Source organism: Hirundo rustica, chromosome 8, assembly GCF_015227805.2.
Source record: "Hirundo rustica isolate bHirRus1 chromosome 8, bHirRus1.pri.v3, whole genome shotgun sequence".
NCBI classification, from domain to species: Eukaryota; Metazoa; Chordata; class Aves; order Passeriformes; family Hirundinidae; genus Hirundo; species Hirundo rustica.
The window spans coordinates 24,440,129-24,463,949 of NC_053457.1; the positions used below are offsets into that span (position 1 = coordinate 24,440,129).

The 23,821-nt window shown below is 47.8% G+C and overlaps 1 protein-coding gene across 5 annotated transcripts; it reads right to left on the reverse strand.

Moving 5' to 3' along the window:
- On the reverse strand, positions 1-23,591 carry ITPRIP (inositol 1,4,5-trisphosphate receptor interacting protein). Of its 5 annotated transcripts, none has more exons than XM_040071667.2 (3): positions 19,429-19,716; positions 18,468-18,574; positions 1-6,108 (listed from the first exon to the last, which is right to left on the reverse strand). In XM_040071667.2, the coding sequence occupies exon 3, from the start codon at positions 6,093-6,095 to the stop codon at positions 4,446-4,448; it is 1,650 nt and encodes a 549-aa protein (XP_039927601.1). In that variant the 5' UTR covers positions 6,096-6,108; positions 18,468-18,574; positions 19,429-19,716; the 3' UTR covers positions 1-4,445. The 5 variants fall into 5 exon arrangements, with proteins under 5 accessions (XP_039927601.1, XP_058277585.1, XP_039927602.1 ...); XM_058421602.1 differs by lacking the exon at positions 19,429-19,716 and adding an exon at positions 23,562-23,591 and having other exon boundaries at positions 4,128-6,108; XM_040071668.2 differs by lacking the exon at positions 19,429-19,716 and adding an exon at positions 22,309-22,416 and having other exon boundaries at positions 4,128-6,108.
- Positions 23,592-23,821: the final 230 nt, after the last annotated feature.

The window sequence follows — 23,821 nt, forward strand, 5'->3', positions numbered from 1 at the left end:
TCTATACAAATTCAACAGTGTCCTGCTATAGAAGCAGCGGTTTAAGTACAGCATTGTCAATCAAGGCAGACCTTAGTCTGGAGAGTTCTGGTGCTATTGCCCATCTTGGCTGCATTGCCAAGATTCATCTCTGTACTACAGTTTTGCTTCTGAGCAAACGTTACATACAGACCACCCCCCCACCCCCAATCCTAAAAAAAGACAAGTAATAAATAAGGCTGTCTATCAGGTAGGGTCCTGTGAGAGCCAACCCCTCACTGAGCAGCAGCAAAGCTGTTGCAGCTGCCTAAAGTCTCATTTTTTCACCACAGAGAAAGCACTGCAAAGACTTTGCATAAAAAATGGCTGGTGAACAAACACCAAATCTTGCTGCTTGGATACTGGATAAATTTTTGTATCATTTTGCTAAACTACATCTTTGTACCCCTGTATCTACCTGTATACAGACCGACTTGGAGAGAGAGAAACTCTGTTCTGTGGCTGTTTAACAGTGAACACCCAACACCTCGCCTTAAAAGACATTCAACTCCTGTACAGCAAAAATAACCTTAGACCAAGGCATTTGCTAAAGGCAAATGGCTCCTGAGGCTATGCTGTAGATCAGTGGCTGCTATCAACCCACCACTAATTCCACTGCTTTGGCAGAGCCTGTAATAAAATATTAAAACCACAGGTTGAGGGCACAGGGAGTGGTTGGAAATCAGTGGAAGGCACTCGGAGTTCATCAGTTGAATTTACCTGGTTAGCAAATGGCAAGAACAGTATTAAGGGTCCAGCACAGGCTGTTTACCTTTCCAGAGGATGTCTCACAGAGATACAGGCATTGCCAAAGAGATGTTTGTTACTCAGCTGTCATATGCAGTTTGGTTTTAAAAGAACGTTTTTCACTTTAAACCACAAAATCTCACTTCTACTCCCATCTTTTAAAGCTGCTTCCTATGATTACCCACCCAGATTTAATCAGGGCAGAACTGCCCATGGGCAACACTAAAATGTCTTAGGACATTTTTACTGGCTGGCAGCTGATGGAACTGAATTGTCTTGTAAACGTTATTTTGTGAAATGTGAGCATGGGCTTTTACTAACAGACTAGTATTTGGCAGGCAAAGATTTGATCCAGGAGAGACAAGGGAAGTCCAAGGAATGATGTGCTTCACATCATGGCCTCCTTGTACCGTGGCAGAGGTTTGCTCCAAAGCAACACTGTGTTCCAACCTCTCCTCTGATGGGACATGTCTGTACCTTTGGTTTGCAAGGAAGATCTCCACTCTGAGGCTGACTGGAGCACAGCTTATAATCACAGATAACATTTCCCCAACAGGTATGAGTGGGTCCCCTCACAGCCTAAATGCACAGACCAGATCACTTTAAAGGTGCCCAGGGCAAAATGAACATATTGCAGGTAGGAAAACTAAGCCAAGCAATTTGCTTTCAGTGGAATCAGATCCATAAATTACTTGATTCAGCTCCAGCTTCTGTTCAACTAAACCCCATGGGAATACTGCAGGGTCAGTTTGGGCGTAAGTGAGAACAGGCATACAGAAAGCAAAGAACAAAAGATTCAATCAAACTTATCAGTTCAGGTTCCCTTTGAGTCTGAGCAGCGGTGCTTGGGGCTGTGTAAAGACGAGTTTGGGCACGTTTACAAGCCTGTTGCAACTGGTGTTGCAAAGCTTTGTTCTGACATTTTAATAGGGGAGTTACCTTGTTCTGTTCAACAGCCTTTTCTTCTCATGCTCCTCCTGCTCAACCTTATATAAAAGTTATTTTTCAACTCTGAATGTCATTTCCTGAGAGACCTGGGTCACAAATTTGTTTCTGTTCTTTGGACAGTCTAAATTTAGACTCCTGACAGGAAATGGCAGAGAAATTCTAATTTCTCTCTGGCTGGGCTGGGAGCGCATTTAGAATCAACTTCAACCACAACTGCTCCAGCGTGACCTGCCTGCCAGCAGTGAAGCTGGATCTGCTACAGGCACTTTGCAGTAAACCTGGGCAGGTAAAAATGGCAAATCACCACTTCCACAGCTTCTGATGTAGCCTCTAGGCTCCAGTACTGACTCACCCTCCCTGTACCTCTGCTTGTCACTACCTGCTTGCCATGGCCCCTGAGATTGCTCCTGCTCTCTTCCCTACTGGGGAAAGCCTTCTTGGCTGTACTAAGGAAAGCCAGGGATTTACAGCGCTCGTTAGCGTCAGCAATTAGTCCTGCCCTGCTGCTCTCCTGGCAGTCTCCCAGGCACTCATCACCAAGAATGCTGAAGCAAGCAGTAATGATCCAAGATTTTTCCTACTGGTATTACCCACCAGCCTCTTCCTACCTATAATCCCCTATTCCTACCTACCCCTTACTTTCTGTTCAGAGATTCTACTTAACTGTCTGTGGTAATAAAAGCCAAGGGAGGCAGCACTTTGAGCACAGCTGTCACCATCTGTGCTTCCTAATAAACCAGGTGTGGAGACAGGAGTTACAGCTTTCTCTGCCTTTGTGTGTGAAGTGTCCCTCACTGGTGGCAGGAGGGAGAAGCAGCAGACACCAGTGAGGTGGTGAAACAGTTTTTACCAGGAAAAGGGAAGAGAGGACATGTCTATGGAGAGTTTGCTTATGAACTGGATAAGGCTGGAAAACCAGCTTCATGTTGTATCCTGTCCTGATACAGGATTGAATCTTCTCTCTGATGTGATAGAGAGGATTGATAAAAAGGGACCTGTGGAGTGATGGTAAAAGCATCCCTGATGGGTCTTACCTGACAGAACAACCACCCTCTTGTAAACAGGATTAAGAGAAGCTCTAGTGTAAAACTTAGCAGGAAATCTTAGTGTGAGAAAATGGTATGCTGGTCCCTTAGCACTGGAGGCCAGGCTTCTGGGACTACCATAAAGCAATGATGCACTGGGCCCCTGGCTTGGACCCCACATTCAGGTAGGTGAGGATCTCCTGAGTACTTTCCTTCAGCAAAGCCACCTTGCTGGGGCTGGGCAGACAATGGACACCACACTAACATGCTTCCTGTGGGATTTCAGGAATTTCCATTTCTGCAAGTTTTTTTTTGTTTTTTTAACACATGCCTCAATATTCTCCCCTGGCATGAAAGCCTGCAGCAGCTCTCCTCCTTTGCACTCCCAGCTCAGCAAACTGGAGTCTCTTAGTGCAACTCCTCAGAGCAGCAGTCTAAAAAGGTTGAGCAGAATGTATAAAGTAGCTTTTGTCTGCATGTGTGGAGCAGAAGGGATGCAACACGCATCATAAGGCAGCTGCAAGCAGCAGTGCCCAGGTCTACTACATGTGCATCTTTTCCATTCCTTCCTTCTCCTCCCTGCTGGCCTTGGCCTAATTAAAACCATGTGCAGAGAGTCACACTCTCATTTGGAGGCTGATTGTTTACTCCTGCTACCAGACTTCTGAGATTGGCTTCATTGCAGGATAATTTTGGAGAACTGCTTCTTTTATGAAAGCAAAACTTACAGCAGTCATAGAATCAGAATAGTTTGGGCTGGAAGGGACTCCAAAGATCATCTAGTTCAAGCCCTGCTTTTCCTTTCTGTCTAGGCTGTTCTCACACCTTAGTGCCCCAAGGTAAGGAAAAAAAACAACCCAAAAATGTCAGAACTCAATAGTGGCGTTTCTTTTATCTAAGGTAAAAAATGTTCCTGTTCATTGATCCATACAAAATAGGCAGGAATATAAACCACTAGCCATGTTACCATGGAAGACTGAAATGAAATGATCTGAAGACACAGACCCTGCTCTGCTACATCCTCCCACAGGAGGAAAAATGTGCAGGGGTGTTTTTGAAGGACAGGACAAGCCATTTAGGTTACTGCTGCAAGTCCAGTCAAGAAGGCTGTTTCTTCTTCTTCTCCTTCCTTTTTTTTTTTTTTTTTTAAACTACAGTTCCCTTTTGAAGCTGTACTTTATTTAAGAATCTGCATCCAGTCCAGATCTTGTGCATGACCCTTCTCCTCTCCACACCAGCATGTAGACTTATGTTGCACTTCCCATTGGTCAAAGAGCTCCTGCTGTCTGCAAGCAGACAGGCTCCTTTGATCCCAAGATCCTGTCTCTGATTCCCCCCCACCCTGTTCTTATCTCCCCCTTCTGAAGGAAATGAAGAATTTGGCCACCATCACACCCCCACCCCCATTTACACTGCAGGCATCTGAATAAATTACTTATGTTTGTTGCTGTAGCATGACTGAGGCACAATAGAAAAAATATATTCTTAGCTGCATAAAACCAAGCACAGCAGTGGAACAGAAACCTACTTCAACACCACATCTTCCAGTTTCTCCCTATTCTCCCCGCCATAGCCTCTTCCTTCCAGCAGGAACCATGGCCCAGGACTGGTTCAGCTCCAGACAAGAAGCTCTATTGGCAGTATCAGTTGTCTCCAGCAGGCTTCAGAAAGTTGCCCTCTGGACTTGTGCTTAGAGTTTGGCTTTGGTTAAAGGGGTTCCTTACGGATCCCATTGGTGTGTGCAAGGGGAATGTGCACCGTGTACTCATTTATCAGTGCAGACATGTTCCTGAGCATCTCGTGGAACGTGTCCACCATCTTCCTGTAAATGTCCCTGCGTAGCACAAAGGGACGGAAAAGGTTGAGAGGCTCAGCCCTCTGGAATATGATGGGGAAACCCAGCTCTGCTGGTACCTTCCCATTGCCAATAAAGAAGTGATAAAGCTTCTTTTCATGCAAACATTTCTCTAGGAATTTCAGCATGTCCTGTAGGCGGGCCTCCAGCTTTTCTGGGCCCCAGTCCTGACTGGGACGTGCCTGCAGGAGATGCAGCAGCACTGTCTTCAGGTGGTAGTTGGTGAGCCCGCTGGGACCTGTGAGGCTGCATTGCTTCCCATGCAGGAAGGAGAGGATCTGAAGGCAGCTGACGTGGCAGGCATTGGCAGGCAGTGTTTTGGAGACCAGATGGATGAACCTCCTCTCATACACCGCAAAGGTGAGAAACCAGTGGGTGCTGGAGGGGATGTCTGCTGCCAGGCTGCTCCGAGGGAAGTGGGAGATGAAGTAAACATCAGAGTTCTCATACTGCACCACAGGGGTGAGGTTGAAGGCAATTGATTTCCCTGATTTAAATTTTATCTTCAGGGCTCCTGGTGAGTCCAGGAGGCTGAAGGAAAGGTCAAATTCGTATTTGTGGGAGATTCTGTTCCAGGCCTTGGTGACGGCAATCTGGAACCACTTCATAACTTGGTCGGCATCCAGATATTGAGTATTTTTGAAGCACAGGAGATCTTCCATCTCACTGCTGGGCCTGGTACTACTCATCTGGCTATGGAGGAGGCACAGCATATCTTCCCCTAGTTTAGTCTTGTCACAGATGCAACCCGTTGCATCCTCACCTGCCCGGCACACCTTGATAGTGCCGTAACCTTGTTCATCTGGGGGAAAAGAGTCACCAGAGCACCAGGTCTGGCAGCAAAAGCAGTAAGGCTCTGGAGGGGCAAAAGGCACTATCAGATCACAGACGAAGGGTTTACGCACTCTCCAATTCTCATACATGCTCCCTACACCCATGCAATCTTCCACTTCCATGTCAGCATCCCGGTTACAAACGCTCCTCAAGGCCTCCAGCAGGTCATCTGCAAAGCCTTCCACCATCTCCCGCATCCTGGCCATGTCTCCGGTGGTTCCCAGGATACGCTTCTCATAGAAGCTGGCCAGGACAGCCTTGTCAGGGAAGGCCACTCCTTTAAATGCTTTCCCCAGGACTGCCATGTCATCCTCTTCTCCTCCTGTGTCCTGCCAATTCCCTTCCTGGAAATCCTGCCTCCAGAGCTCGATCAGCAGGAAGATGACCATGGAGAGGGCAGTCCACATATCCCATCGGACCTTTTCCTCTTTGCTTTCCTCCACTACCGCTGCAGCCTTTTCCAGAGCCTTCTGTGTGGCTTCCTGGTCTGCGATTTCCTGCTCCAAGCGCAACTGCTCCAGCCGCAGGCTCTCCTCCCGCTCCTTCATCTTCTGGATGATTTCTTCCGTGTTCTCAGGGACGGTGCCATTCTCCTTAGGGAAGAAGAGCGGGTGGTTGACAATAGCTGTAATCACCAGTAGGCACACCCGGAAGAGTCCCACGGGCATGGCAGTTTCTTCCCTGGAAGAGAAAGAAAGGTGAAATGACCCGTGATTTGGAATATATTCCCTCAAGTGCAAAAAGGAGAGAAACTCCCCACTGCAATAAGAACTTTTCCAGCCCTGGAAAAAATGCTTGAATCTAGAAACCTCTAAGAGCACGCCCATTTCTGCAAGTTATCAACCAACTTCCAAAGAGGCTTTATCAGCTGATGGTGAGGATGAAAGTGACTCTTATCAAATGAACTTCGAAAAACACAACTCTGAAGGCACTTCCTGCTGTCAGCCCACTGCAATGCTGTTGGACAGTATGGGAGGGCATGTCCTTCCTTTGCCTCTCCTTTAAAATTCCATGGACGGAAAAGGAAAGAAAGAAGCAGGCAGAACCTCCCCAAGTGTATAAAGGCAGGACTAGAGATGAGCACTGCTTTTCCTCAACATAAAGCTAATATTTCAGATGTGGCAGTGGCATAGACAGGTCTATCCTGGCTATCTTCCATGTTAAGCATGTCTGGGAACCCACACAGCCTGCCTGGATCAGGGAAACCTCCAGTGCCCTGCTGGTGAGGTGCACCTGGGTGGGAGCAAGCCTGCACAGTTTTGTGCTTCTGAGCAGGCATTACAGGCAAAGCTCTTCCTGCCTTTCAGCACCATCAGGATCAGGCTGTGGCAAACCCACCTGGCCCCCAGGATGCCTCAGTTCGCAGTTCCCAGAAAAAGGGCAGAGACAGACTCTGCTAAAATGGAAAGAGTTTCCTTTAGCCCAGTGGTTCTAAAAGCATCAGGCTGCTTATTTTTGGTGCTTACTATACTGCTGACCTGTGAAGGACATTAGTAAACACCATGGCTTTGATCTAAGCCATCTCCCCCCAGCACCCCTGAACAGCTGTGCTTGCAGCCAGCTCACTCCTATTTGCAGTGCCCTCAGGAAGGCAGTCAGCCACATCCTAGCAATGTGCCAGCAACAGCCCCGTGTGTCACCCCTTGCACAGCCCCTTGGTATGACTGAGACCACTACGGTGTTTTGGAGTGGCTTTGTGTGGTTACTGGCTCTGCTGCTCCAGCCACACATTTAATAAAGCTTTCTGTGCCATGGGGCTCACAATGGAAGGATTTAATTCCCAACTTAATTCTGGCACACCAACCCATTGCCAGGGTCTCTGCCTGGTGGTGAGGCCTCCCAGAGGGCTGGGTCAGATGGTGCTCAGACTAAAGCCTGGGCAGTTTCCTCCCAGTTGGCATTTCTGTTTCTGGAGGGCTGGCATCACTATCAAGAGCCCAAGTGCCTGCTCAGGGCAGTACAATCTGAAGTTGTCACCCATTGCTGTAATATTGGAAGCTCACCAGTCCCTCTTTCTAGTGAAATCACCTCTCAGTCCTAGCACAGGGAGATCAGAAAGACAAGACAGACATGCAGGCATATTTCTTCTTCCAGCAGGGAAATTTTAGCAGAGCTGCTTTAATGCCTCAAAAGTGCTTGAGAGAGAAGAGTTTCTGCTACAGAAATAAAGTCTATCAATAACATACTTCATCAATCAGACCAGAAATAGCAATCTCATTCCTAAGTAATTCTGCTGTGGGAATGAAGCTGTCTCACAGAGAGCCTAGAGATGGTGAGGCACTGTGTGCTCCAGGGGCTCAGGGCTATAATTCCAACCCCCTGGAATAGCTTCTTCCTGGCTTGAACCCAGCATGCTTTGGTGCCACAGCAATCCTGCTGTTCCAGCATCTGGGCAAGAAGGGAAATATCTCTGGCAATCTCATTTATGCCTCCACAGGGCACACAATAAAGACAGATCCACCCCAGTGGACCTTGTTATCGTAACTGCACAACAAACTGCTGGTTTTGATTGCAGGAACCTGGATTTCCTCAATGTGAGCATTTACTGTACATGGGAACTGTATCCTTCAGCACACAATTATCTTTGCATATGAGAGGGCTGGGACTGGAATAACAAGGGAAGGGAACAGGATTGAGATGCATTGTCCAAGCAGCAAGAAAATTCACACGGTGCTCAGGATAATGCTCCATGCCGCTCCCTGTGTAACATTTACTAACTACCCTGTTTTTAGATCCCATGCACATGCATAGATGAATGTCCTTATGCAGACATTGCTCTGGAAATAATTTGTGGCCCTATCTTGTCCTTTTTTACATTTACATTAACTCTTTAATTCATCAGGCAATGAATTAAAGCTGAATTAGTGCCCAAATCTGGGTGTTCCAGTTATTCTGTGAGCTCCACGCCCGGGCACATTTTAAAAATAAACTGGGGTCGCCTTGCATTGCAAAGGGCTTTATCAGTTTGCTGGGGCAGGGCAGGAAGGGCTGGTGAGTTCTCTTCCTTAGTGCTACACTCTTGCAGACCACATGTGCCTTCCAAGCCTAAAAATAACATGGCCAGGGGCCAGGTGCCTCCTTCTTGCAGTCTTGACCAGGATGACATCACTGCTCTGCTCCGTTAGACCACTGTCCCTGCAGATGAAATGTTTTACTGTTATCAAATTACTTCTAAGGTCCCTAAGACTGAAAGAGGTCAGCTTCTGTAGGATCTTCCTTCTCACGCCCAGCTGCTCATGGGCACACTGCTGCCGCAGGTTACGTGTCCCAAAGCTCTGCTAGCAGCAGGGGTTAGGCCAGACATCCCCAAGTCCATCACTGGCTGGCTCAGCTGAATTCACTCCAGGTCACACAGATGTTCTAGGACACCTCAGCTCATTCTGCAGCAACCTGTTCCCTCAGCAAGTGCTACAGGCATCAGCCTCTGGAAACTGGAAGTGACAAGATTTTCAGATCACATTGGTTTGTAAGAGTGATGTCTGCTTTCTGCCCAGAGCAAGTTCTGCTGGTTGGTCAAAACTGCCCTTTTGCTACTGCAGCTACTCACTCCAGAAAATGAAGACAAACATTAACCTCAGGTAAGGCTTAAGGTGAATGCTGCTCAGTGACCAAAGTCAGTGGAGCCTGCCCTCTGCAGCAGCAAGGGTGGTACAGGCAGAACATTCTCACATCTCTCAGACACAGCTTTCCTGGCTAATATGAAAGACTCAATAATACAGGTGAAACCAGTAGTGCTGCCTGCTAGGGTGCTCCAGCATTCCCCATAACAAAGGCTGCTCTTTTCCCTTGCTTTTAACTTCAGCCCAAGCTATTTAAGCCTGATAAAAATATTTATGCCTGCTCAGACTGAGACAGCTTTTGTGTGGGGAAGAGGGAGAGAGTCCAAACCTTTCCAAGCTTGAGACCAAGAAAGAGAAATGGCAATTTTTCAATCTATGCATCAAATTTAGCAACATTCCAAATATCGGGGGAAAAAAATAAAAGGTACTCATAAGTTTTTAAATAGCAGGTTCTCAAAGCTCCAAACCTTTCCAAGCTTGAGACCAAGAAAGAGAAATGGCAATTTTTCAATCTATGCATCAAATTTAGCAACATTCCAAATATCGGGGGAAAAAAATAAAAGGTACTCATAAGTTTTTAAATAGCAGGTTCTCAAAGCAATCTGCAAACTTTTCTGAATTTCTCACCCTGACAGTTTTTTCCCATTTAAAGTACAAACAACATCTGGACTCAGTGACAAGTTTACATCCTGCCTACCTTCTGCAGACCCTCTTGTGGCAGTCCTGGGGCTCCAAAGACTCCCCAGAGGGTGCTGTGGTCACAGGCAGGCCGCTCCTGCCAGCAGCCAAAGCAGCCCTTGCTCTGCTCCCTGGGCCAGGTGAGAATGCAGAGACCCCTCTTTTCTCCTATGGGCACAAAGCAGGGAAAGGTGCAGGAAGACCAAAGAAAGTTGCCTGGGAAATGAAGAAGAGCCAGGGTATGTGAAACCTCACTGTCGTGATGTGAAGCTGTCTCTGCTAACTGCCCAGCATGTGATGCTACTTGTTCAAACCTGCCTCTGGCACTGGAATTAGTTTCCTTCTGGGCTTTTCTGTGGGACTCGCTGTAGTGACTAGGGGCTTCACCGAGCTTAAGGTTAATGACCACTCTGCACAACCCTGGGAAGTGAGGGGGCAGACACCATCCCACCCTCCAGCTGGGAGTTAGGGCTCAGAGAGATAAAAACAGCTGATCACTCTGTTGCCTGATTACAAACAATCAGCTCCATCCTGCAGCACTTGATATGTTCAAAGGGTCCACCAAGAGCACCTGCAGCCCTCCACCCTCAGCTCCCAGGCAGGTTAGGCTTCATCCTTTCAAACCTGAAGCTGCCTCCCCAGCTGGAGGATCCTGACCAGCTCCAGAGCAGGTCCTCGATGATGCAGGAAGCCCCAAGAGAGGAAGGGGAAAGATAATGCTGCTGTCATGCAGTTCAGGTTGATGATGATGCTCAAAGTCATAACAGTGTCCTGTCCCTTCCAGCTAAATGTGCTTAATTTCTGATGCCCCTAACCCTTCCTCACACCTTTTCCATAGCAGCTTCAGAACGTTTTGCCTCCTGCTCAGCCTGGCAAAGGAAAGACAGAGACAGCAGCTTGTAGCTCGCCTCTGCAGGCTGCTCATGTGCTCTGAGCCCAGATAACCCTCCACCTCCTCTGAAGACAAGGGAAAATATTTCCCTTTCATTAACAGTGCCTTTCTTTACTCAGGAGTTCCTCATGCAGCTTTATTTGTTCAGCCATTTTATTCCTCCAAATTTTGAATCATGGTAAGCAAAACATGCCCTGGCTGGTGTTTGTTCAGCAATAAACCAGGCAGGAGTGAGCTGAAGCTTTGATTCTTAAATTGGAAAAACCCATGTCAAGCCACTGAGTGCACTTCAGTATTACACTGGAACACGCCAAGACGTCCCTTACAACACACTCGATTGCTTTCTGCAATCTGGCTGACACAAAAGGCAATGAATAGATGACTGCTACATTGTGTTTTGCCTCAGTAGGCTGCAAGAAAAGAGGCATTTCAAGTAGGTGATAGAAAATACAGCTGGTTGGGAGGCTTTATTCATTGAAAGTTGCCAAATTTTTCAAACCAGAATTTTCATGGGAACAAATATGATTTCTAATTCTCTTATTGGGAAGGTCCTTGAGGTTTGGAAAGGACTCTGCTACTTGTTTTGACTGCAGAGATTAACAGGTCAAACCAGGCACTAACCTGCAACTGGGACTTTCTTACTGGGAAGATGTGAACCTCAGTCTGAGGGGTTTCAGGCCCAGCCCAGCTGTACTTCCTTATGGCTGAGCTTCTGGGAGCTCTGTGATTCCTTCCCTTGCTGTACAACAGTGCACAAATTACCTTTTGGCCTTTGAGTGTTTCGTCTTTAAAAAGCATCTGCTGCATTTATGAAGGTCTAGTAAAGAATAAAAGTTTGCTGAAAGCTCTTGGTAATGCACCATATCCCTCTCTAATTTACAAGTATCACCGCCACCTCTGCAGGTATTCACAGACATGACCCAGCTGCCACTGAAAGAAATCATGGTTTCTCTTGGTGGGGACTACAAGATCTGATTTGTATAAAACTTGCACAACGACAGAGAAATGGGAATTACAGAGATGCATGACAGTATTATTGTTACTGCCAAAAACCCGGACAGTTGCAGTTTCTTAGACAGCCCCACAAAGCTCAGAGCATCCAGGACAGGCTCCTGCTCTCCCATCTCCTGAGCACACAGTCAGTTGCAGCACACACAGCCCAGACAGGAATATTAAGGGATAAAAATCCAATACAGAGCCTGAGCAGCACCAACTTGTGCTGTTCTTTCAACCCCTATGAGTTAAGCTGTGTGCAGGATGTCAGTGGGATGAGATGTCTACTGGGACAGAACAGAGCCGGCCACAGCAGCTCTAACTCATGTTCTGACTTGTTTTTCAGCATTAAATTAGTGCTGCAGACGAAGTACAGAATTCCAGCTGCCAGCACTATCACAGTTGGTTCAGCACAGACAGGCAGGATTGGGTTCTATCTTTGGCTCTCTACCAAAGCCTCAAGTGGGGAAGGACCAAATGCACCAATACATGAGGTGCAGGGGCCTGGATGTTGAGATTGGTAACACAAACCACCTTTAAAACCAGAACGAGCCAACTGGCCTGTCCAGGACTATGGCACATGTCCAGGGTATGGCAGAGCAACTGCCTCCCAAACCATGCCTGGAAGCCACACCCCAGATTAGCTGCTTGGCCACAGCACAGCAGTTGGACAAGGCCACTTGCCTGATAGCTATTGTTCTGCTGTTTGATTGAGAATGTTGGCCTTTCGTAATATCCGTGGACATCCTGTCCCGGGGCTGCTGCAGTGCCAAGGGGGTCAGTCGCACAGCCCCAGTCGGACATCCTGCCCAACAGGTCTGCTGTGGGCTTTCGGAAACAATATTTTCCTCCTGGGGGTCACCAGATCAAGTATTTCCAAGGAAATGCTGATGCTCATCCTGTGTACTGGACTAGATAGCCTTCCCTCCCTTCCCATGGCGGGGATAAGCACGTGAAGGGCACTGACAGTGCTCTGGAAGCAGATACCGCACTGCAGCCCCAGGTCCAAACGAGGGGTTTTGTCAGCTTCTCTCCAAGCAGAGGAGTGCTTGACTGGCCCTAGGAGAAACAGGCAGTCTCTGTCCTGTCTGCCAGTCGTGTACGGCCTTTGCCATCAGGAAGCTTTTTCTTGGACCTTGTTAACTCTCCCTTGCTTCAGTTTGATTCCCCCCAGTTCTAGTGCTCACTGTGGGTACAAGTAAGACAGCTTTTCGTTTTCTTGCAGTAGCACTCCGGATGTTCAGAGGTACTCCTGTACTGCCTCAGCTTTCATTGTACACAGGTGCATTTACAAGCCGTTGCCATAAAATCCCACGGTCCCCCTTGCCCCAAAACCTAGACAGTACAAAGTATTCTTCCTGGCTCAAAGGGAGCTATTTGCCTTCCAGGGCTCTTTTCCAAAACCCAGAGAGATGTGGCACGTGTTGGATTTTCAGTTTCATCAGCAAGTGGGGATATATTGCGCTCATTTCTAAGTCATTGTTTCTCAGCGCATACAGGTATCATGCCACTAATCAAAAAATGCCACTAATCAAAACACTAATTAAAACATGATCCTCTTCCTGCCCCAGAAGCCAGCAGCCACCATTAAAGGCAGCTTTAACAACTAATGAATAACACAGAGACACATCATGTCCCCAAAGCACTCACTGTTTACTCTGTGCAAGGCTGGACCCAAGAGAGGGTGCCCATGGAGACCAGGAGACAGCCAGCAGTGTGAGGAGTGTGTTACTCAGCATCCTGCTCATTGCCTGAATGTGTTTTCATTGCTTTTTGACTATGCAAGCCAGCTCAGCTCTTGTCAGCAAGCAGGACATAGGCAGTCTGTGCAGTGCCTCGGGTTCCCTCTGCTATGGCCTAGAAGGGGTTTTACAATTTGGAACACAGTGTTGGCTGCAGGAGAGCCAGGAGAGCAAAGGTAGGAAGTGTGTATGTGACTCCCACCCACATATTAAGCTGTTGTAGTAGGACCACAGCCAGGGACAGCTTGCCTTTTTAAGCCAAATACATTTTGTTTGGTTTTGTCTGTTAATAGTGAGGAAAACAACTGGAGCAGACCAAACTTTTGTGGGTTTTTTTTGTTTTGTTTTGTTTTAAGAGGAGAAAAGACACACACAAAGGTATTTTTCCTTACCAGCACCCTCCTCCTCCAACCCAACATGATGGGAGCCTGGGCAATAGCTGGCCATTCCCTTGCACAATCTTTCGTCAGCACAGATTGACAAACATCCCTGCTGCTCCACCAAAAGCCTGATAGTGTCAACCACAATGGATGAAGCACTGTCACTGCACGGATCCTCTCTGGCTTCCACCTGGTGCTCATGCTGGGCCCTGCTCTGGCTGTCACCCCCTCAGCCACACAACAACTCCTTGCACGTGAGGCAGCCATGGCTGATGGACCTGGCCTGGCAGTCACCTCAGGAAGAGGTGGTGAGTACAGAAAGAGAGCAATTGCCAAGGTGTTTATTTAAATCTGCCCTCCTTTTCCCCACTTAATTCTCAGCAAGGTGGAAAAACCCCACACCAGTGTTGTTAAATCAGGCAGTGGTTACTCTGGCTCTCCTCATCCTATGGTAATGAATGTGCATCCTTGTAAATTCAACTTAATCGTCCAGCTATTGGAACAAATGCTGTGGTATTAAAATAATTGGTGGAAACATGAATAGAAAGGTGATTTCCAAGCAGGGATACAGCACTCCAGCACATCTAAGAAGAGCAAATGTAGCTATTGGCAGGGTTCAGACATGACTTGCAGAGTGATTACGTTTTACATGTGAAACTATGAAGTCCCATTTCAGTCATGAGCAATGAGCACTTACATATTACAGACAGTAGAAAGCACGGTAGTCACCAGACGCTTCCACACTGAGATGCTGAACAAAAACACAGCAAAAAGAAAATATCATTGTGGGTTGGGAATTTGGATGATCTGAGATCTTGTACTCCATCACAGTCTTGACTCAGTGACAAAGCCACACTCATAGGTCAGGAAAGCTGCAGGCCCAAGTATCTGCTTAAAACAGGACCCCAAACCACTGGATGGGATTGAAGGTTTGTGTGATATTGGACCATTGTTTTGCTAACTAGTCACTGCTGTTTGTATTCAAACAATAGGGAAAGAACTGTATTTAAAAGCTGGTTATTGTTGCCAAAACGTCACCACAGAAATCAAAAGCAATGCTTTATTCCATTGCCTGAAATCCCAGCTTTTTTTAAAAACACAATGTAGTTCTTTAAATAAAGTAAAAAAAACAAAACACAACCCAACTGACTGTGAAATCCCCTGCAGGGATGGGTAGAGGGTGTGGTAGGAAGAGAGAACAAGAGCACTTTTACTGCATTGCCCCATTTCCTTGTCCCTCACCAGGATGACTCCCTGATCTAAGCAGAGACACTGTGCATTGCACACAGCCTCTGAGGAAGAATCAAACCTTCTTACTTCATTACCTCATGACTCTAGAAAAGATCAGGAGAAACAACACAAATGCTTTGGGAAGCAGAAATCCCAGCCTTGGCTCATTTGCCATAAACCAAACAACTGCCAAGGCAGACGCATGCACACAAATATGTTGGTTGCAGAATACTTCTGGCTAATCCTGCTCTTCAAAACGAGTTTGAATAAATAAAATGCAGCAGAAGAAAGCAAAGTCATACAAGAAAACAAACTGCCCCACTTCCGTACAGTATTTCCATGAAGCTTATCCTTTCAGCACCCGTGGTCACCAACCCAGAGCCATTTTCACCCAAGGGAAGGACTCAGAGACAGCCTATTGCCATATGCACCCATATTTAACAATTTTCATGTGCTCTCTGCTCAGCCCTCTCTTCTTACCAAGAAAAGGAAACATCACTATGCTCTTTGTTTTGCTGAAGATTTTGTAAACTGAATGCTGGGAAGAAAAACTCTAAAAATACTCAAGAGGAAAGGAGTGATGTAACTTGCAGTGCTGCAGCAGAAGTATCAAACACACATGTATTAAGGCTGTGAAGCCACGTGGTTTTCATTTGGGATGTATGGGGTGAGCACATACGGTTGCTTTCTTTATACCATAAGCACAACAAAGGAAGGCTTTGTTTGAAAGCCAAGGGACAGCCTCTCGGCTCACTTAAAGGCTAAGTTACAACGTCATGGGAACTGTGAGTCACAGCTGTGGGGCCCCTGCTCACAGGCACAAAACCCCCTCTGCTGCAGCAGGCAGGGAGCTCAGCAAGGAGCAAAGCCTCCAGCTCCACATGGCAGACCCAAAGCGTCCAGGAGTAGCAGCAAATGCAAGGCTGAGCTGAGAGCACGTGTTGTGGATGACTTAGCACACAAACACATCCCTTTCAGTCACATTTCTTCCTGTAACTCTGTCAGAGTGTGAGATCATAACCCTGCACATATTCCAAGAGCACGATGTAGCTATGAGTCAACAACAAGGTGGGATAAACATCATCCAAGCACCTTCAGACCATCTTTTGACTTTGGCTGCAGAAGAGCATGGCCAGGATTCTTAGACTGAGCATAGCCAACTCACTAGGTTGGACCACACTAGAGCTCTGTCCTTAAGTCACTTACTGTGCCAGATAATTTGTGTCATTGTGTTACAGGGGGGGAGGGTCAACTGGTAGATTTCAGCCACTCAAAATAAAGACATCCCTTCCATTTTTGCCCCTACAAGACTGGAAGATAAGGGTAATTTTTAATTACCATGTATGAGTTGCAATCTGCAGTGCAGAGGTGTCTGTGCTGCTGAAACTTCAAGTATTTTCCCTCACATTTTCAGTAGTCTCAAGGTATTTGGTTGCTAAATTGCCAGAGACCTTTAGAAATCAAATTTTCCTCTGAAACCAGTGGCAGCGTTCCTCCTGAACATCCAGGAGGAAATAGATTAGGATTGAAGCATTCTGGATGCAGATACAGAAGACCAAGCCCCTCTGAGAAGCATTATAGTATGAATATCAAGTGTGACATTTTAAGCTTGAGAACATCTCCTTGGCTCCGCCTCTGGTATGTGTTAGGACTCTACAAAAGCTTTAAAAACAGGAGGAAAAAGAGGTCTGAAAAAGCAATAGAGTTTCTTACCTCTGCCTACACGCATGGCTTACACTGTGCCTGGATGACTTCTGGCAAGTCTCTGTTTACTCTGTTCTGAAAAACTTCCAGCAAATCTCTGCCTCCCAAGGCAGTCTAGACCACTGCTTAGCTGTCCCTACCTGCAGGAAAGAGTACCCTCCTTATCACTGCACGTGCTTTCTCCAAAACAAGCTGCTTGGATCCCTGCTGGGATCCTGGCACAGGCAGGTGGTGTCTTGTCTTAGGGAGCTACTTTACCTCCTTGCACACAGTGTGGGAACCATTTGCTCCCACTCCTCATCAGGTGCTCACCGCTCATCACCAAACCCTCCGCAATTTGGAAGAGCTGAAAGCAAGGCTCTCTCAAGCAAATTTACACTGATTTTTCTGGGTTTTACCACAAACTCTACATTTTCAACTGAAAGCACCCACCATCCCCAGAGGCAAGCCAGGGAAAGATGAATTGGTTACACAGGTGGCTCAGCTGACACCTTATAACTCATGTCCCTTTTCCTGCTCCAGCCCAAGAAACTTCTCTAAGTGCAAGTGAAGGAGCAGTAACAGTTTTCCTTTGCCAGGCAACCAGAATAATCCTATGAGTTAGAGACTGTGCCTAACAGGGCCTAAATTCTGCAACAGCTGGCTGCAATGATCCTCATCCTTGCCAACACCATGCTTGGTTTTTCTGAGCCACGTACATGGCAGTGGGATGTATCAGATGTTTTCCCTATAACTGCAGAAAAGGCATCTCTGCCTTGAGGCAAACATTGCTGATACAAATAATGTGCTAGATCAGCCAGAAAAACCTGCCTCTGGAGGAGGGACAATAATGAAAGATGGTGAATGGAAAGGAAAAAGAGAAAGGGCTTCATTTACACACAGGAGAATGGCAGTGGGCCAACTCTCACAGCTTTGATCGGGGCTGCCTGGAGGAGCATGCCAGGGAACTCTGAGCTGAGCTTTGCTAGAGCAGAGGAGCTGTTTGAACTCTGTGATGGGAAAAAGAGGACAGACACCACCCAACACAGATCCAGAATAAATAAGGGAAAAAAAAAAAAAATCACGTGGGGCATGGGGTACACATGAACTAACAGGTACTCAGAGCTGTAGCAGAACATTGTGGCAGCCAGGACTGCTGCTCTGGCAGCTCCCTCTGTCATCAGCTCCAGTTCTTGCCCTCCCACCACTGCTACCCGTAGAGCCTCCTGTCACACACTTGCAGAGCAGCACTGCCAGACATCTTGGTTCCACCCAGCTCTCCTTTTGGAGTTTTTTTAGGGGTTTTCATACAAACACGATGTTTTGTCATCGCTGGCTTGTGAAAGCACGATTTCCCTTCGTCTGCCACTGCTGTCACCCTTGATCATCTGGAAGTTGTCCAGGCACTTCTAGGCATCTGCTCTCCCTCTAACACTTAGAAGAGGGGAATTCCAGTACTTTCCTAGTCTGGGTAAGGTACTTCTGGCAAGTTCTCCATAGCAGCAGAAAAACGCATCAGTAGCTGATCCAGCAAAGCTTTGGGCCCTTTGGTTCCCTCCTGCCATCACTCTTGGACTAGATCCCAACCGTACCAAGCAGTCAGATAAAAACAATTTTATATTGAAAGTCCAAAATAGAGGCTTCTAACACTGATCTTCCACACTGAAGCCATTTCCAAATTAAACCTTCACAACATTCCTACTTTTGCTCTGCAAGAAGCTGTCTGAACCTCACTGCTGGGAACATTACTGAAATACGAGCCACACCGATTTCCTTTCAGCATTTCTGCTGCAAGGCTCAAGATCTCCTAGTGAGAGCCCATCAAGAAGCTTTTTTAAATCACATCAAATCTGGAAGGAGGAATGACCCCTGGAGCACTTACCTGCTACACAGCTTTGGAGGTGCTCATTAAACTTCGCATTACTACTATCGCCGTGGTGCAGAGAAGACTAAATTCAGTCACCCGCCACTGAAGCACAGCCAGGAAGTCTGCAAAACACAAAGAGAATGAATGAGGAAGTGCAGGCAGAAGATGGGTACATAACGCAGTTATCTAAATTACGGATTGAGAGATTAACTTACCCCTTTACCTAATAAAATGATCATAAAAGCTCAAGAGACCAGAAATCAGTTTGAAGTGATGAGGGAAGAGTTAAAATGCTGCTTCTCCCTTGGGAAAGTGTGTAGATCACACCGTGGGTCTCTCAGCTTTGCAGACATGTCGGCAAGCAAGGACCTCCCTCTTCTGACTCCATCCTCACCCACCGGCACTCTCCTTTTAAAATGGATTAGGGCCAAATGAGCAGCTGCATAAGTGCAAGGGCTGGGACAGTTTTGTCTGGGATTGGTTTGTCTAGAAAAGGCATCTAGCTGCTGTAAGCTTGTAAGGTAGAAATACTTGCTCGGGGAGCTGGGTTTACAGAGCTAATAGGAGAAACAGAAACAGAAGAGGCAGGAACTAAGTGAAAGAGCACAGGAAGATGTGAAACACAGAACCGCAAAAGATAAACTACAATATTTTTGGATAGAGAAGTGAAGAAATTTTATATGCAACAGGAAACAAAGGCCCCGAACCAGAAGAAGACCCAACAAGCTGGTTGCAGGCAGACAACAGAGACATTCCTCCTCCCCAGCTGCACACAAATGGGCCGGGGAGGAGGAATGCACCACCCTCACTTCCAGCTACCACCACTTCAATCCTTCCCTCTGTCTTCATCCAAAGCCTCATGAAATGATCAGTGAGGGCTGAGCTGAGCTTTAAGCCCATTTTAAGGGCTCAGCATTACGTTGATGCATCCTTGCTCTCTTGAACTCCTTCAATTCACCTCCCTCCTCCCACGTACCTGCTTTGACCAGACTGTGTGTACAGTTTCACTTCTCTGTTTCCATCTTCCACTCTGAGGCCAAATTGGGCAAATGGGCTCTGCCCAGCCCTCCTATCTTGCAGGGCTGCTGGTGCCTCTGCTCAACCAGTGTCACAACACCAGCAACAGCAGCACAGACTGCTGAACACAGGAGAAAGACACCCCAAGCCCCAAAGGTCTGGATCTGCACTGCAATATCCCAGTGGATATTTGTTAAGTCCTCAGGGCCTGCAATGTCTGGTCTCACCGTGGCTCAAGGCCAGTGAGGTAGAGCAGGTGTGTCTGCTTGGAGGGAAGGAGCTATTAAATGCTGGGCAGGAACCACTGCTATGAGACATACAATTCACTTGATAAGATAATTTTTAAATCTCAAGAGAGGGAGTTTAAGTTAGGGTCTCCCTCAACTATGTTTATAGATGTTGGAGAGACCTCAACTGAGCCTTATGGGTACTGGAAGGCTGCAATGATGTCTCTCCAGAACCTCCAGGCTGAACAACTCTCTCAGCCTGTTTTCATAGGAGAGGTGCTGCAGCCCTCTGATCATCTCTGTGGCCTCCTTTTAGCCAGCTCCAAGACTTCCATGCCCTTCCTGTGCGGAGAACTCGAGAGATGGATGCAGTACTGTGGGCAGAGTGTCAGCAGAGTGAAACAGGGGCCGAATCCCCTCCCTCGACCTGCTGGCCATGCTGTTTTGGATGCAGCCCAGGACATGTTTGGCTTTCTGGGCTACAGGCACACGTTGCTGCGTTGGTCCAGCTCTTCATTCAGAGAGACCCCAAGACATTCTTCACAGGGCTGCTCTCAATGAGTTCTCCCACACTGTCCTCATATCTGAGGTTGCCCCAAACCAGGTGCACCATCTTGCACTTGGCCTTGTTGATCTTTGTGATATTCTTGTGGGCCCACCTCTCAAGTTTGTCCAGGTCTCCCTGGATGCCACCCTTCCCTCTGTTGTGCCAACAGCACCACTCAGCAGTGTGTCATCTGCTGAGGGTGCACTTGATCTCACTATGCCACAGGTATTAAAGAGCACCAGTCCCTGAGAGACACCACTGACTCTCACCTGGACAGAGAGCCAATGACCACAACTCTCTGGATGCCTCCAACCAGCCAAGTCCTTATCCACTGAACAGTCAACCCTTCCAATTAATTTCTCTCCAGTCTGGAGATGAGGATATCATACGGAATCATGTCAAAGGTCTTACAGAAGTCTAGATAAATTACATCAGTCTGTCGTCCCTTGCCAAACATTGCAGTCACTCCATCTTAGAAGGCCACCAGAATGGTCAAGCATGATTTGCCCACAGTGAAGCCATGCTGGCTATTTCAAATCACCTCTTTGTCTTGCATAAGTCTTCTTAACACTGTTTCCACAAGGAAAACTGAGCAACCCAGCACAATGTTTGCATTGAGTCAGCCCTATATGACAGTCTTCTCTCCTTGAAAAAAATGAGAGCTGTCCCTACTCCAGCAAAGCTCAGCAGCTGATCTGGCCTTCAGGTCATAGCAGTAAAACCTGTTTGTTTTGCTGCTGGTCAAGGTTGGCTCAGCCAACTTTGCATGGCCCACGTGTGTGTGTAAGTATAAACAAGCTAAAAAAAGAGCCCTGCTGCAGCTACACCCCAGGCCAGCTCTCCATCCCTCAAGCTGTTTGAAGCTGGCCACCTGCCTCCCTGCCCGCTCCAGGGAGTGAGCAGGCAGAAGGTTCTGCTTACACAGCTGAGCCCACATCCCTGCAAAACCTGGAATTCATGGCTGGGCACATGACAGTGTTGCCCAGTGCACACCCTGGCCACACTCTTTCCCTCCAGCATGGAAACCAGAGTCTCTACCTCTCGCCACCCAACAATTACAAGTGCTGATGGAAAATATGCTGCCTGGCAGCAAAACTGCTTTTTCCCCAGTACAAATGGATTGTAATAACACTTGGGAGAGAAAAAAGCTGGCCCACCCAACAGTCCATTTTAAAGGAACAAGCCAGAAGCTTTTTTCAGCTTCCTTTTCCATTGCACCATTGCTATGGATTGCAATCGCAATTCTGCAGAGCAGAGTGAGCAGGACAGGACAGCACAGGACAGCAGGGAGACTCATGCAGGCTCTTCATGGAGCTGTGTTCATTCATTTGCAGGCAATTCATATAATGTTAATTCATATACTGTATTAATTCATTTGCAGGCAAGCCCAAGATACCGAAACTATAGTCACAGGTAGACAGTTGCAAAAGCCAGACTAAAATTATTCTTTGGAAAATCATACAGTTTTACTTAAAAAACAAACTCGGAAATTAGTGAGACCATCTTGTGAAACACCAGTGTTAGGTTTCTGTGGATCAGATTCCTTTCCCGTGTTAGTCATTGCCATGCAAGAAGAATCACAAACACTGTCATCCCTCTGACACATCATGCAGAGACAAACAAGAGCCCTTACTGCCCCGGGTGGCACCAAAGGAAAACCAAAAGGATATGCAGCTTTTGGCTGCCTTAGTCATAGATGGCCCAAAACAATTACTCAGGAAAACCATATTCCTCAGTCCCTGACTAGGGCTGTTTAGTCTGACTTGAGGGGGTGAAAGTAGTGTTTAAAAAAAAAAAAAAAGAAAATAAAAGAAAAAGGTGCTCTTAGTATATAGGAAGCAAGCAACAAAAAAGAGGAAGACAGTTAGATGACGGGCCACCACCTGAGCCCTTGATAAACAAGTTCAGTGCCTTTGGTGTGCACAGGTAACTTCTTCCTTGCAGATGCGACTGGTGTGAACATGGATAGATCACTGAGTCCTGTACACACAAGTCATGCAAGCAAAAAACAGTGTCATCTACAGCTGGGAGACAAGAAACCCTCAGGGTTGGTCCCAGTACTTACACTGGCTTTCTGAATTTGGGAAATCAATTCACCTCTCTCCACATCTGTGGCAATCACACTTGATACGTGCATTTCCCATGTGAGAACAGCATGAAGCACCTATTGTGCTGAAAACAAAGTTGAAGAGAAGACTTGAAATTTTTATTCCTGATTTCTACGCTCTACTTTTGTTTGAGCTCTGAGAGAACCCCTTTCACTTATACTAAGGAAAAATCTGATTTTAAAAGCAGATGCCTATGAAGGTAGCCAGAATCACTTTAGTGAGAGCTGCAGAAGAGCATTACCATCATCACCAAACCAAACTAAAAAACCTCACACAACACAATATGCTGCACTGCAGTGGCTCTCCTGTCCAAGTTCTGCGCTCATGGCAGCTCAGGTCCTTGTCTGGCAACTCCATGGCAAAGACTTGTGCCTGAAGGAGACACACTGGGTATGGGTGAGGCCTACAGCACTCATTAAAAACATACTAATAGTAATATTTGCTTAGAGACACTGCTCATCTTGCCTGACCACGTAAGAGATGCCAATAGCAACACGTCCTATTTTCATGAAGAATTTTAGCACCGCAGTTCCCAAGAGAACTGCTTCAATGGGAGACTGCCAAGCTGAAGATGCAAAGGCCATTAAGGCTTGTGTTCTTCACTTCAGTTTCACAGCCCATTGACTTCTAGTATCACAGTCCTGGCTCACTCTGGTTTGAGCTACAAATACCTGCTGGCCATTTTCAGAAACAGAGCAGCTGGACTGAAAGTATCCCTCCAGCTCCACCGAAAGCTTCACTCAGACGAAGTAAGTTTTGAACCCATGCGGCGCAACACTGAACACGCAGCGAGGCTCAAAGATGCATTCTGCACGGACTGTACACGTCCGAGCTGAGCGGCCCCGGGACACCGCGGGCTGTGTCACCAGCAAAGAGCGATGGCCGAGAGGTCTCTGTTCTCTCGGAGTCCCCGAGGGGCTGCGGCCGCTCTCCCGCCGCCGAGCGCCTTCCCGCCTGGGCTGCAGGGACAGGGATGCCCAAAGCTCTGCAGGAACTTTGGTGGGCGCAATACCCCGTCCCAGGGGCCCCAGCCTGCCTGTGCCCCGGCACCCACCGAGACGGAGAACGCGCACACCACCAAAGTTACACCGTACGGAGAACCCGGCGACAGCCACCCCAACGCGACCCGCCCGCCCCGCCGCTCCGTCCCGACCCGCATGCCCCGCAGCCCGGGCTCGCTCCGGGTCCCCGCGGCCCCGGACAGACTCACCGTGCCGTGCCGGGCCGTGCCGGGCCGTGCCGTGCCGTGCCGGGCCGTGCCGGGCCGGGCGGGCTGTGGGCCCCGCTGCCGGGCGCTCGGCGCACACCGGCGCTGTCGGCGGCTCCGCGCGGCCAGGGGCAGGAGCCCGCCCCGCCCGGGCCGCCGCCGCTCCTCGCTTTGTTGTTTCTCTCCTCCTTCGAACCACCCCCGCCAGCCCTAGGAGCCCAGCCGTGCCCCCGCGGGCGGCAGCGAGCTGTCTGATCAACCCC

Coding starts and splice junctions, on each gene's coding strand:
- ITPRIP (XM_040071667.2), bottom strand. CDS start 6,095: ATGCCCGTGGGACTCTTCCGGGTGTGCCTACTGGTGATTACAGCTATT.